Consider the following 13541-nt stretch of genomic DNA (forward strand, 5'->3'; position numbering starts at 1 on the left):
CTGCTATTGCTATTTAATTAACAGTTCATGATGTAGACACTGATGTGTACATGACAATTATGTTTATTATTAAGACCCACGTGATGATTTGGCACCTCACAGCCCTAAATAAAGCGCAACTCTCACCTTGTTGCAGCAGAGCCATGTTTTATTATACTGCCTCTTCTATAGAGATATTAGAAACAGGCACATCGCACCCCTTTTATTGGACTTCCCAGGACATATAGACTTTTTTTATATTACTGCTGGCAGATCAGTACAATCTTACATCTCTGGCAGTGGCCAAATTTTGCTTTGCTGCCTTTAAGATCAGAAGCCAAATTTTGATCCAGCAAGAGAAACATTCTGCTTCCCATCTTTTACTTTTCTTTTTGATGGCTTTTAAACGATAACAGCAAAGACTTTTTATTTTTCCTTTTGTTTTCCTTTCTGTATTTTGGACCATAAATTGAATAAATGAAATGAAAACGAATCTTTCCTGAAGGACAGCATGCCCAGGCAGACGCACTGGGGACCGATTTTCCCAAAGGAAGAATAGTTGCAGAGGCACGTGGATTAACATAGGATAGAAAAGCAAACAAGGGGAAACTGAAGTGTGATCCCAACGACTAATTGATGCAGGGATGAGATGCTTTTCCATAAAATCTGTGTGGCTTCCAGTTTAATTACAGCGATGCTGAGCACACAAGAGTCTGCCTGGCTCCTAGAAAAGCCTCTGGGGGCATTGTGGCTCTAGCGCTGAACATTTAACGTCCAAAAGCAACCAAAAAGTATTCAGTTGCTATTGCTATTTGATTACAGTTTGGGGAAAGGATTTTTGAAGAGGGAGTTTAGAGCAGAATATTCTCTCCTAAAATTCACAGAAGTCTACTGATGCTGTGGCCAATCCTGCTCTGGCAGTTTCTTTTAGATGGCGCCGAAGACATTTGCAGCTTCCTTTTCGAAGACTCCCTGAAAGTGCAGGTAAGAGACACAGGGAAGCTCATCAAAGAGAACTGCCGGGAATGTAACTTGCACCCAGAGACGGACTAAGCTTTGCGGCTAGTTCTGTCTTTACTTCTTCCTCCAAGAAATGTGCTTTTAGAACTGAAGTGCCCTGGAGATGTACCTGCAAAGCAAAATTGACAGTTTTTCATCTACCTTGAGAAGCTCTAGTGATGGCCCTGTCAAGTTCAGTATTAATATAAGCTGAACCAATTGTATAATTATCTAAAGTTTAACACTAAAAGAAAAAAAAAACTTGCCAACTTTGGGTAAGATGAGTCAAGTGCTGGGATGACTTCGTATAATAAAAACCTTCAATTTCAGTAGGAGGTTTTATATTTTTTTAAGCATCAGAAAGCATGCACTTTCTTTTTTTAGGAGAAATAAGATTGTGATTACAATGTGCTATTAATAAAAGTTGCTATTCCCAACTAATGCATTACACTAGATTAGAATCTTAACACAAAATCACTGAGCTATAATTATATTAGATTGCAGACCAATTGCCTGAAATGCAATTGGGGGGCAATTAACTTTGTGGCAATTATGTTACTTTATATAATACTCTTCCTTTGTTCTATTCTATTCTATGTACGCTCTTATTCTCAATCACTGTTTTTTTTTTTTTTTATTAGCACCTCTCTTATAGAAACTGCAGGCCATAAATACCTTCTAAATAGTTTAGATATCCTGAGTAATAACATAATTTATAAAAGAAGTTGGTAAAATGATAGTATGAGCGCTGATTCTCAACCATAACACACTTGGCATTTCTCAGTGGCTGCAAAGTTTCTCAAATTCCCTCCCCAAGGAACTCTATCCTTTTTTGAGTTCTGGAAATCAGCTATATGATTTTAACTTCCTTTGGCAACTGAAATCACTCAAAAATAAAACAAAACAAAACCCTAAAATTACATTCAGAGCCCCTGAATATGACATGATACGTTTTATGCTTTTTCTTCCAAATGAATACACTTTTAAGCAAGGTATTATTTGCATTTTAACACAAATAAGTTAAACATGGAATACATCCATATAGGTATTGTATGCTATTAAGAATGTGTGTGTTTTTTTGACAACTGAAAGCCCTTTTTCATACGTTTGGTGCTCAAAATATTTGTAAGGGGAAAAAATGGTTGGCATTACCTGGAACACTGAGGAATGAAGGGAAGGGAAGTGATTCCACCCACCTTTCAGAGGCTTGTTTGTCAGACATACAGAAAGGACTTTTTCCATATTGCTACCTTGCTGGAGCTTCTCAGACTATTTCCAAATAACAACACACTCTGCTTCCACCAGCAAAGTGCTCTTAATGTTAAGAAGATGGTTCTTGACACCTTTCCAGTAAACAATCTCCACCCGAGGGTGGGCTTTCATTTGCTCCCTGGATTCAGGCAAGACTTTAACTTGGATTTTAATGCTGAGAAGGGCATGGGGCAATGGCCTAAATGGGCCTCTTTAACTATAGGATCCTGGGATGGGTCACATAATGATAACAGTATACTGAGGCCAAGATTGATGTACAAACTGGATTTTTTTCCCCATAATTTTATTAATTTTTTTAAAGAAGAATAACAATGAACAAAAACTAATATTAAGAGAAATAATAATAAGAAAGAAAAGAAAATTGAAAAAAGAGAAAGCAGTAAAGATCAAAAGTGCAGAAAAGAAAAGAACAGAAAAAAAGAATTAACTTCCAACCCTCCTCGCAACAGATGTAAGTAACAATATATATCAAACTCTTACTCTAAATTTAAAACATAACTTCCATTATTTCTATTAACCCATATTATTTCTAATCATCAAATCCATACAACATAACTTTTTTCTGTTGTATAAGCTGGATTCCATGGGATAAAAGGGAGGGGGGAAGTGTGCCAGATACTCTACCTTCAGATCCCCATAGGAAAGGACGAATAATGAAATAAATCCAATTCTATAGATGCAATAACTGTTTTGTAAATGGCCAATATAAGCTGGCTCCATGCCCTAACCCTCATGCCTGGGTACAATGAGGACATCATCAGATAGCTTCTAAATCAAAGGATGAAACTCAAGGAGCAAGCCTAAGGAGGCAATGACAGAACTACGCAGAAAAGGAAGACAAGAAATCTGTACTCAGAAGCCCCCTGGATATCACTTTCCTGCCCATGTAACAAGAACCAGGAGTTTCTTCTCTTAGGCTGCTTGGAAGTGCTCCAGTCCACTCTGAACTGCTGTTTATTAAGGATTCTGTCCTGCGGGCAGAGCCCAGTCTGCCAGCCCAGAAGGAGGAAAGGCTGCCCACAGCATGAAAACATGCATTAACGCTCCAATTAAATGGCATCTAATGTTTATACAGCATGGTGGTTTTGGTTAGGATTCAGGTAATTTACATGCATTATCTTAGCATCCTCATAGCACTGACAGCAGATCTAGCTACAGCCACTCAGTTCATCCTTAAAGTAAGATCTGAAATGGAGACTTTCCAGCTTTTCAGGCCAGCAAATAGAGAACATGCCAGCTAGACACTCATCTCCCAATTTTCTTTTACCCAGCATTCCCTAGCTTCAAGCAGTCCAGACCAATCGCTTGGGTCCAAATCTGTCGAACTGGCGGCCCAGGTTCACATTCCCACTCAGCAAATGATTTGGGGCCAGTTGCCAACTTGCAGCCCAACCTAACTCACAAGGTTTCTATAAGAATAAAAGGAAAGGTGGGCAACCAAACATACGGGCTGAACTTTGGAAAAAGAAATTATTATGCAGCTTCATACTAGCATATGCAAAAATATTAAAGATGCAACATGAAACACTGCCATCCCTCCACCCTTCAGTATTACTGGTTCCCATGTTTCACATCTCATTAATTGATATTAATCATCCTTTAGGTCAGTCTTTTTCAAAATGGTGCCTTCCTTCCTAGAGATGATAGGAATTTTAGTTCCAAGAATTTTAGGGACACCTGGATGGACTGCTTTAAATATTTCAGGCAGACTGTTCTTCATGGAATAAACTAGCCAGCTGAAACAGCTTTGATAGCTGCTGGCCACTTAATCCTCCCAAAGAGACATGGGAACAAAATGAAATTACAAGTTTGCTATTTTAAAAGAGAGCAGACCGTCTTGTTAATTAACAAGGTGATGGTTATTTATATGTCTTCAATTCTACAGCTGCATTTGAGATTGCAGCAGCATAATTAGCTATTTCAGTGGTTCATTAACTTCACAATTTAGGAGTCACAGTATTTTTGAGTCTAGAGGATTCATTACAAACACAGAAGAAGCAATATTTAGGAAAGGGAAACATCGTTCTGATTTAGCATCCTGGAATTGGTGTCAAAATGTTGTACTGTTTGTAGATGAAATTTTATTGAAGCAATCAACAAAAGTTAGGAGGGAAGAAAAGAGTTGTAGGCTCTGAGATCATCAGATCATAAGAATAGGCAGAACTAAAATCCATGGCATTTTGCTCACCACTTAACAACAAAATATGCCAATAAATAAGGCTAAATAGAGAGCTTGATACAGGATGTAGCTACAATGCATTTTGCAAAGATTAGCCATTTTAGGCCCGTCCCACAGTTGTATTTCATCACTTTAAAAAAAAACACAAAAGCAAAAAACGGAAAAGTTTTATTTTATTCCAAATGATTTCCATTTTTCTGCATCAAGATTGTTTTCACACATTCAACTATAAACCACTGTTGAGCGTCTAATAAGAAATCAAGAGATTTATCAACTAATCTTCAAAATAAATTGAACTGGCAGCAATAAGCAAAAATTCCTGCTTTAAAAGGTCTTATACTGCTCATGGCCAAGAAATCATCGTTTTTTTCCTAACATTTCATTTCATTCTTTTCCTTAAAATTCCCAGCTACATATCAGACAATATTAGCAGGATCTTCACTCATCACCTAAAATGTCATAAGGAATACTTATCTTGTATACACAGATGAGAAGCCAATAATTTGCACTGGCCAGATTTTTTTCAAAGTGCGCCAAAGTATACAGCATCAGTACGGTTTGCAAAATAGCTCTTACCTGGACAAGTTCTCTATAGGCAGACTTTGCTAAATTGTATGGCACCAGAAGATTCGACGCCAGGAAATAGAGGACCTCTAAGCCAGTGAACACCATTGCAAATTTGTTGATGATGACAATAGTTTCCAGAGGAACCGAGCAAAGCCGGGCCAGTAGAGGGAGCATGTGAGCAGAGAAGAGCCAGATTTGTTTGGTTTTCATGACGCAAGAACAAAGGGTGCACACCACCAGCTGACCTGCAAAGGGTTAAGAATGCCAAAGAGCAAAATCCTGTCAATTTATAAAAATTAAAAAAAAACCCAGTTTCTTACTATAACTCCTTCTCCCTACCTCTGAAAATCCAACCAATAGTATCACATCTTTATTCTGATTGTCCCTCTCATTTAGCAATGACACATAACCTTGCACTGAATGAACAACTGTGGATTTGGCTGGTTCTTTTTAAAGAAGAATATCGATTCAATATTTTGGAAGAAGGCAACAGCAAGCCATCTTCTTACTCTTGCCGTGAAAATTACACAGACGCGTCTGGGAAGTCACCAGGAGCCAAGTTTGACTCAAAGGAGACCTCTTTTTACATCACTGGAATAAAGACCTCAGACAGATTTTTAAAAACCACACACTTTTTTTATTTTGTAAAAGAATCACAGGAAGGCATGTAGCTATTAGTTGGATCTTCACTGCCCAATTTCAATAACACAATCTCAGGGATCTGCAGAACGGGGTATTTATGAACAATATTCACTTTCAGTTTTTCAAATTTTACATATCAATATCAATATCTATATATAAACCCTTGACAATAAAACACAGTTCTATATGTGCCTTTGTTAAAAAAAATGGTATTAATATTTAACCTTCATTCCTTTTGAATTAAAATGGTCAGAAAATTTGAAGACAATTAGTTCCTCATACACTTGGCTTAGTTTATCATTTGCAATAACTTGTGCAAAAATTTCCTTAAACCATAATTTCATACAAACAAAATCAGTTCGTAATCATGAATACTGCAACAGTATTACAGCTGAGATGAAAAGGACCAGATGGAAACAATAAATCTACTCATGCACCTATGAATATAGAGAACTTCAAATAACATCTTAAATAACTTCTAAAAACCATAGGTACACCACAGAAGGGAGTGTGAACATTATCTTGAAAATTATATGGTGAGGTTGCAAGTACACTGTACTCTTGATAAACTTCAAACCACAACCCGTAAACACTGAGCACCCCCTTGTTCTCCACTAGTAACTCTTGCTCTAAGATGTGATACTTAGGAGTAATGAAACGCACACTTGAGATCCAGATTGCCTAATAATGTATAAAACAGCCATTGTGAGTTTTTTTTCCTTGTTAGAATGTTTATATTTCCTTACTAATCATTGGCCACATATTCATTCTTCATCAACTTTCTACTATCAAAGAAACGTTTCAATTGATTCTGTTTGCCTTCATCTTTCCAGTGTTTAAGAGCAGCAAATGAAATGGTTACAAAAATGCAGTGAGACTATTTAACAGATACACACCCTTCTTATGACAGGTTCAAAAGTAACTATATTGGCTCAATAAACACTGTTTTATTAAAACAAAGACAATTATGCCTTTACCAGCTCAAAGACCAGACTACTTGCAACAGTAATTTCCATATACAATCTTAAGTTTAATCAAAATCAGTTTTGAATATTGATCAATACACTTCCCTAATAAGTAAGTAAATGCATATTTCATGCTCCTGATATATAATGCAAGGGTAGATCCTGTAAAAACAAATTTATTTGAAAACAAGATCAGCTCTCATGTAGACAAAGAGTTCAAACTATGTAGATACAGTAATACAAGAACCAAACATGGGAACTGGGCTGGTATTTCCGTCAATGAACAAGTCATGTGATAATGTTATCACCTCCATTGCTGTAGCTTTTATCTTACACTGTATTTGGTAATTATCTTTATACCATTATTTTATATCTTTGTTAGATCTACGTTCTGCTTTCCTTCTAGGAATTCAAGGCAATGTACTCAGCGAACCCTCCTCCAGAATTTCCCGACAACTCCCCTGTCAGGGAACTGTGTGCTAAAAGTCATCTAGTGAGTTTCCAGGGCTGACCAGTTCACGTACAGAACAGCTGGTTTTGGGTGGTTCATGCCTGAACTGAAATACGATCTGGGTGTGGAATGAAATGGGACTGCTTTGTTCTGGACACAGATCAAAACGAGGTTGCTTCAAATACAGTAAAAGTGTAGAATGGGAAAAAGTCATGAAATCAGTGAGATAGGCAGCAGCTGAGGGGAGAGTCTGGGAAGATCAAGTGGGTGGATGGCCCACACAAGGTGCTACAGAGAAGAGAGGGGCTGAGACACTGAAGCCTTCCCTATTTGTCTCATAAAATCACCCAGAACAGATTGGCAGAATTTCTGGAATTTAACAAATTTAACCATTTGTTAAAGTTTGTTTTAGATTAAAAACAAAACACGTTTTCTGTTTCATGCATACCCATAATTGATTTGAATTTGGGCTTTCCCAGATCTAGTCTTAACTTACTATACCACACTGGCTCTATCTACTATACCACACTGGCTCTCTTGTTCAATCTTTGCATAAGCTTTCAAGATTCTGAGAAATTAGTATTAAAGCTGTGCATAATTGTATGCACATGCACAATTTGTGTGTTTTTTCCATGAAGTATTTGTTTTCATAAATGGAGAAAGAGCATGTAGCACATTTAGCACTGCTCCAGAACTATAAACTGGTACAATGGCCAAAACCACAAAGTTTCAGCAAACATGTTTCTATAATGTGGCTGCAGCTGCTTTGAAAATGATCTAAAGAAATGTTTTACATCTATTATGAGCACAGCACCTTTCTGCTAAGCCTGAACAAAGCTACAGTTCCTTTAAGGAGTTGAATCACTGAAATCAACTACGCTTAAAGCAGCTGCATCAAAGCCTGCAAAAGGGGGCTGCTTTAGTAGAAAGCAGGGAGTACTGTGCTCACACTCATGTTATGTCCAAAATACTTATTCCAAATCATTTCTGAACCATGCACAGTCCTATTGTATATTCAGAACCATCCTCCTTCTTAAACTTTGTGCTGCTCTTTCCAAAATGTAAAATTGAAAGCTCATTAAAAGTAGTTGCACTGATTGGAATGATTATAACACTGGCTTACTCATAAACATCTATCATCTTATTAAAATAATATATTGGTTGCTGAGCTAAAAGTAAGTTTCTATGCTGGCTGCCTCCACCCTGGCAAGTCTCCCAGTTAGCTGCAATCTTAGTCAATCCATCTCTTGGGAGTCTGGACAAGTTCCTAGTACCCCAATCCCCATTTCACTGTGAGATCAGTAATAATTAAAATGCAATTTTAAATTCTCTGTTCCTCTCCTGTATTATTTGGACAAGTTATTATTAATTCAATAATCATGAGGTGTGCTGAGACTCATAAAGCTGAAAAGGTTAAAAATCAATTGGTTTTAAAGTGAAGAGCATAGCTTAACAAACCAGGATGGAAATGAACAGTGTGATTGTGCCTGGATATTAAACATATATCTTGTGTTGTAAATTCCTCCATCCTAGCCTCCTGCTAGAAGCCTGACAGCAGTCACACTCCATCGTTCTGAGATTTCTTTTCAAAATTTACAAAATTCCTGTTTTATATACATATGGGATTCCCCAAGAAATGTAACAAAACACTATTGATTTATATCTTCTTAGTGTTACTGATGCTTTACAACAAACATAACCAGAAGAATCCCTCAAATGAACGTCTGCCGCAAGCTCAGGATCTTTAACAAATCTTCCAGCATATCCATACAGCTACAGTTCCCACTGTTCTTAAATTGGGAGCCTGTTATACATTCACTGCTACATCTCAAAACATCTCATCCTAAGATAAGGCAAGCCCCTTCCATGTATCAACCTGGGCTCTGTTTGCCTTGTAAGGGGCCTACCCCAGTATCCTCTTTCCCTCCCATTAAGCTACTGGATAGCAGGATAAGAGCCTCTGTCTCCACTACTTCCACCCTTTCTCGAGAGTGGCTGGATTGCAAGAGAAGAACCTGAGGGGGACATCGTTCCTCTAGAGCCCAGGATTCTGATATATGGTTATAGCCCATGTTATTGCAGGATTCAAAGTATCTCAGCTGAAGGAAGGACAGAGAAAGGTCCTCCTCACCTGTCCTGCTGCCAGGCATATCTGCAGCCAGGCGTATCTGCAAGTCATGTGGACTGTGGAGAGGGCAACTTGTTTACTGCCACCTCTCTTAAGAGTCACTGGAAAGGGGGAAGAGAGAAGGAGATCCAGTCTGCTCCCAAGGCACAAAAAAAGTTAAAAGCTAATGAAAGCAGGGAATGAGTCAAGGAGGATTAACACATCAGTCACTTATCATCTACGTAGCAATGAGAAATTAATAGCTGAATCCTAAGTAGCAAAAGAGATCAAAGCTCTGGTGATCTCAGACTAGCTGAACTGTTGTAGCTAAACTTTTCCAGCTGAGGAATGGAAAAGGTTGGGAGAGCTGTCTTGAACTCCCATTAGATCTGAGTTGATGAAAATGACATAGGATTGCACAATGCCATACTGTACTGTGGTTTGGTTCCTAGTGTGCCCCACCCCTTCTCCAACTCTTTTCTAGTGTTTCAGCTAAGCAGACAGGCTCTGTCTGGCTACCTATGCAATATGCACTGGGAATGAGTTCCTGAACTAGTAGAGGGATTAAAAGAATAATCAGACTTTTTGAAAAACCAGGTAAATGTTTTCATCATGATTAAATACAGGAATGCTCTCACAAGAATGACTAAAACATGAACTGGAAATATTCTAAAGTTACAATAAACTCATGTTTCTTCCCCTCTTCGAACAAATAATCATGCTTATAATGAATGGCAGAAAATTAGCCCAAAAAGGCAGAAGCAACAGTTGTCCCTAAAGCAAATTTTTCCAAAACCATAATCCATTCATCAACACAAAATGAATGAAAAAACAAGACTACATCACACATCATTGTTTCAGTAAGTGAGGGGTTTAGATGTTATTACTAACTGGCAAGCTGATTTCCAGTCAGACCAGCTGTAATCTTCCTATAAGATGACAAATCTTTTTGATGCTACACAGCTGGAATGTTTTCCACTTTAAAAGAATGTACCAATCATTTAAGTCTTAAAACAAAAGAAAAACACCCCAAACAGCCAAAATCACAAGCCCACCATGAAAACAAATACCCCACTGCCCTTCAAGCTTGAATACAATATCAAGTTCAACTCAGTAAACCGGCTGACTCATTTTCCTTACAACTGTTGATAGTTGGGAAGCTCCCATCCTCTGTGTTGATCAAAGAGGACTGGACAGCTGTTGTGAGAATAGTTGCTTATATGTTGGGATTCCACCCAGTCTGGACATCTTATATCCCAGACAGAAGTAATCTAAGAGCTCTGTGAAAGAATCCCATGTGAGAACTTGCTCTGCAATTAAGAAGCTCTAGATCAAATAGGTTAAGCAGAGTTTGGTGCAATGTAAATGGGTTCAGCTTAGATGCTTTCCAACATCTTTTCACATACATTGGGTCTAGGGTTAAAAAAGCCATAGCTCATGATGTTAAATCTGAATTGAGGGAACTATGGTTTCTTTAAACAACAGCAAATCAAACCATGGGTTGATCTCATTTACTGAAACATCTACTCAGAAGAATTCTTTTTGTATAGTGGGAAATCAGTTTCCCAATATGTCTGAACTGCATTTTTGTGCCACCATTGTAGAATAGTATTCTGAATTATACAGATATACACACATAAACATGTTTTTTTTGGTGATAATCAGCAACAGAAGTTCTTTATTTCCTATTTAAGAATATAAAGGACCCTGGCTCATTTATCTTCAACCCTCTCTTCCAGTTTAAGTCAAAGATTGAAAAAGAGAAGTATATTATCGCTTAGATGACATAATGGTAATTGAGACCTATTTTCACATTCCAGCCTGGCATATGAGAATAGGAATTGTTGCTATTAATATTGTTTTCTAGTGTTATAAATGATCACATGGAGGCACAGCGCATGCAACAAACATGACATAAAATATTATTGGATTACTCAGGTGTTTCTGGTGACATAAGGTCTATTTTATTAATTGCAACACTGAGCAAAACCTTGCTATTCTGTGGAAGGTGATGATGTTTGATGTACTCACCGATTAAGGCTGTCATAAAACGATTCATGGAAAGAGGCTCTAAGTACATCGGCCCTTCATAACCGGATTCTAGTTCACTTCTTACATAATCCCTAAAAAAAATTGAACTGCATTAAAAGACTTTTAACATGAGAAGATATTTGCAAAATAAGGGCATTTAAAGACCTGATTCATGCAACACACAAAACCATGATATTTAACTATGGTTTATTCAATGAACCACCATCAGCTTGTTAAATTATAAACCTGGGTTTCACATATGCTAAACCAACATCACAATGTATAATTTGGTTTAGTGCAATGTGCAAGCCAGTTAAAATCCTAAACTTTTATTTAAAAAAAACAGTTATCTATTTCATATGGTTCTCACTGGTGACAAATCTTGATGATGTATATTTGTTCATTTTATTAAGAGGCAAAAAAGCTCTATGACAAACCTAGCTCACTCTATGCTTCTGAAGAAAGATCATGCTCTCCCCTCCCTGGTAACTCAGCCTTGTATTAAGCAGGCATGACTACATAACTCCAAGAATTCATTAATTAATTTGAATTTCACTCTTGAAGTTACCAAACCTCCCTAACAACTTATTTGCTTTGTGAAACCTTTTGTGTGCAAGCAGCTGACAAAAGGTCAAAACCTTGGCATACTGCAAAATCTGTGTTGGATATATGACCTTGTGTGCATTTGGGAGATAAAAGGACCAATCTTTTGCCAAAGGTATCGAAAGATAAGCATTCTGACTTATCTGAGAATCATCGATAGTCAAGGTTCATAGTAGCTCTATCATTGAAACAGGCCCATACTGATCTTTAAAAATAATTGCTTAACTGGTTGCATCAGTTGCACTTTCTTTTTAAGTCTATATCGATTGTTTGATTAATTTAGATAGACAGATAGATGTACACACACATACGTACACCAGGCCAGCCACTTAATTGACCTCCTGTCCATCCCAAATGATGTACCTACTTATTCCTTCTTTGCTCCCTCCAATCTTTCCTTCCTTGTGTGGTCAGCTCTGTTAACCACAATTTCCCTACAGTACCTTAAAGGCATGAAAAGATACCGATAGTCCTTGTTTAGCAACCACAATTGGGGCCAGCAACTCAGCTGTTAAGTGAAGCAGTCACTAAATGAAACCATGACTGTGCTTACAATCTTACTTCAGCTTTCCTTTGCTTTACAGACTGTGAAGATTGTAAATGCGAGGATTGGTCGCAAAGTTACCTTTTCATCACCGTCCTGTGAATGGTCACTAAACCAGGCAGTTGCTAAACAAGGGCTACCCATAAATGCAACCAAACTTAAGCAGTTGTATACCCATCTCCTTCAACTAGTTTATGTTAACTTGGATAACAGTACTTTCTTGAGTTATCATCTGATAAACAGTGTTTATTTTTTTGAAGAAACATATGTTCTGTTCATTAACAAAGATAGAATAGGATTCAATGTAAAACAAGAAGAACATAATATAACCACTTGTTGTTAACCTCTCATTAACAATCACTCATTCAGTGACCATTTGAAGTTGCGACGGAACTGAACAAGTGATACTCACAACTGGTCCTTGAAGTTCCAGCCATCGCAGTGCCCCCATAGTTATGAACACAATTTGGGCGCTTGGCAATTGGCTTGCACTTACAATGGTTGCAGCATCCCACAATCACGTGATCGCCATTTGCAGCCTTCCCACAAGCAAAATCAATGGGAAGGCCAGCAGGGACGATTGCAAGTCGCTCCCGCTTTTTCTCCTGAGGAGCCCATTACCGAGTATGAGATCCAAGGGACCCCCTCCCTACCCCACGTGCACTTGTGCAGCAGCACAGCAACCCTGCATGCAGTTGCTGCAGCAACCCCCTGCCTCCCTTCATAGTATTCACCTGCTCTCCAACCTGCTTGCGAGCTGCCCAGGACTTGCAACTTCCAGCCAGCTTCCCCACTGACTTTGTAGGAAGCTGGCAGGAAGTCACAAGCTGCAGTCATGTGAGGCCCTTGCTTAATGACCTGTGATTTTTGCTTAATGATGGCAACAGGGACTGCCAGGATTGCCACTGCTAAGTGATGTGGTCATATGATGTCACGCTTTATGACCGTATCACTTAGCGATGGAAATTTTGGCCCCAATTACCATTGTTAACTGAGGACTACTTGTATTTGAAAAACCCAGCTGATTCACTGTCTTTATTACAAACCTTGCAAATATCTGTCTGTGCAGTTTAACTTCTCCCGAATTTATTATAAGAATACAAGTTTTCCAAAGACGAATTCCAGGAACCATAAAATATTCTATAAAATTATTGCTCAAATCATGGATTGTGGGACTTTTTTCTTAATAGGTATGTTTAAGA

The 13541-nt window shown here is 38.1% G+C and overlaps 1 protein-coding gene across 2 annotated transcripts in view; it reads right to left on the minus strand.

The window, feature by feature from the left end:
- The window catches only part of RNF145 (ring finger protein 145), a 73573-nt gene that overhangs the window by 16047 nt on the left and 43985 nt on the right, over positions 1–13541 (minus strand). For both annotated transcript variants that reach the window (XM_088133901.1, XM_007422501.3), the window contains 2 exons: positions 11193–11284; positions 5006–5241 (listed from right to left, as the gene is read on the minus strand). In XM_088133901.1, the coding sequence (XP_087990027.1) occupies positions 5006–5241; positions 11193–11284 (328 nt within the window). The remainder of the gene's footprint in view (positions 1–5005; positions 5242–11192; positions 11285–13541) is intronic.

This window comes from Python bivittatus, unplaced genomic scaffold, assembly GCF_059951505.1.
Source record: "Python bivittatus isolate LINGU-HERP-01145 unplaced genomic scaffold, Pbiv_v1 ctg000080_np1212, whole genome shotgun sequence".
Lineage (NCBI taxonomy): Eukaryota > Metazoa > Chordata > Lepidosauria > Squamata > Pythonidae > Python > Python bivittatus.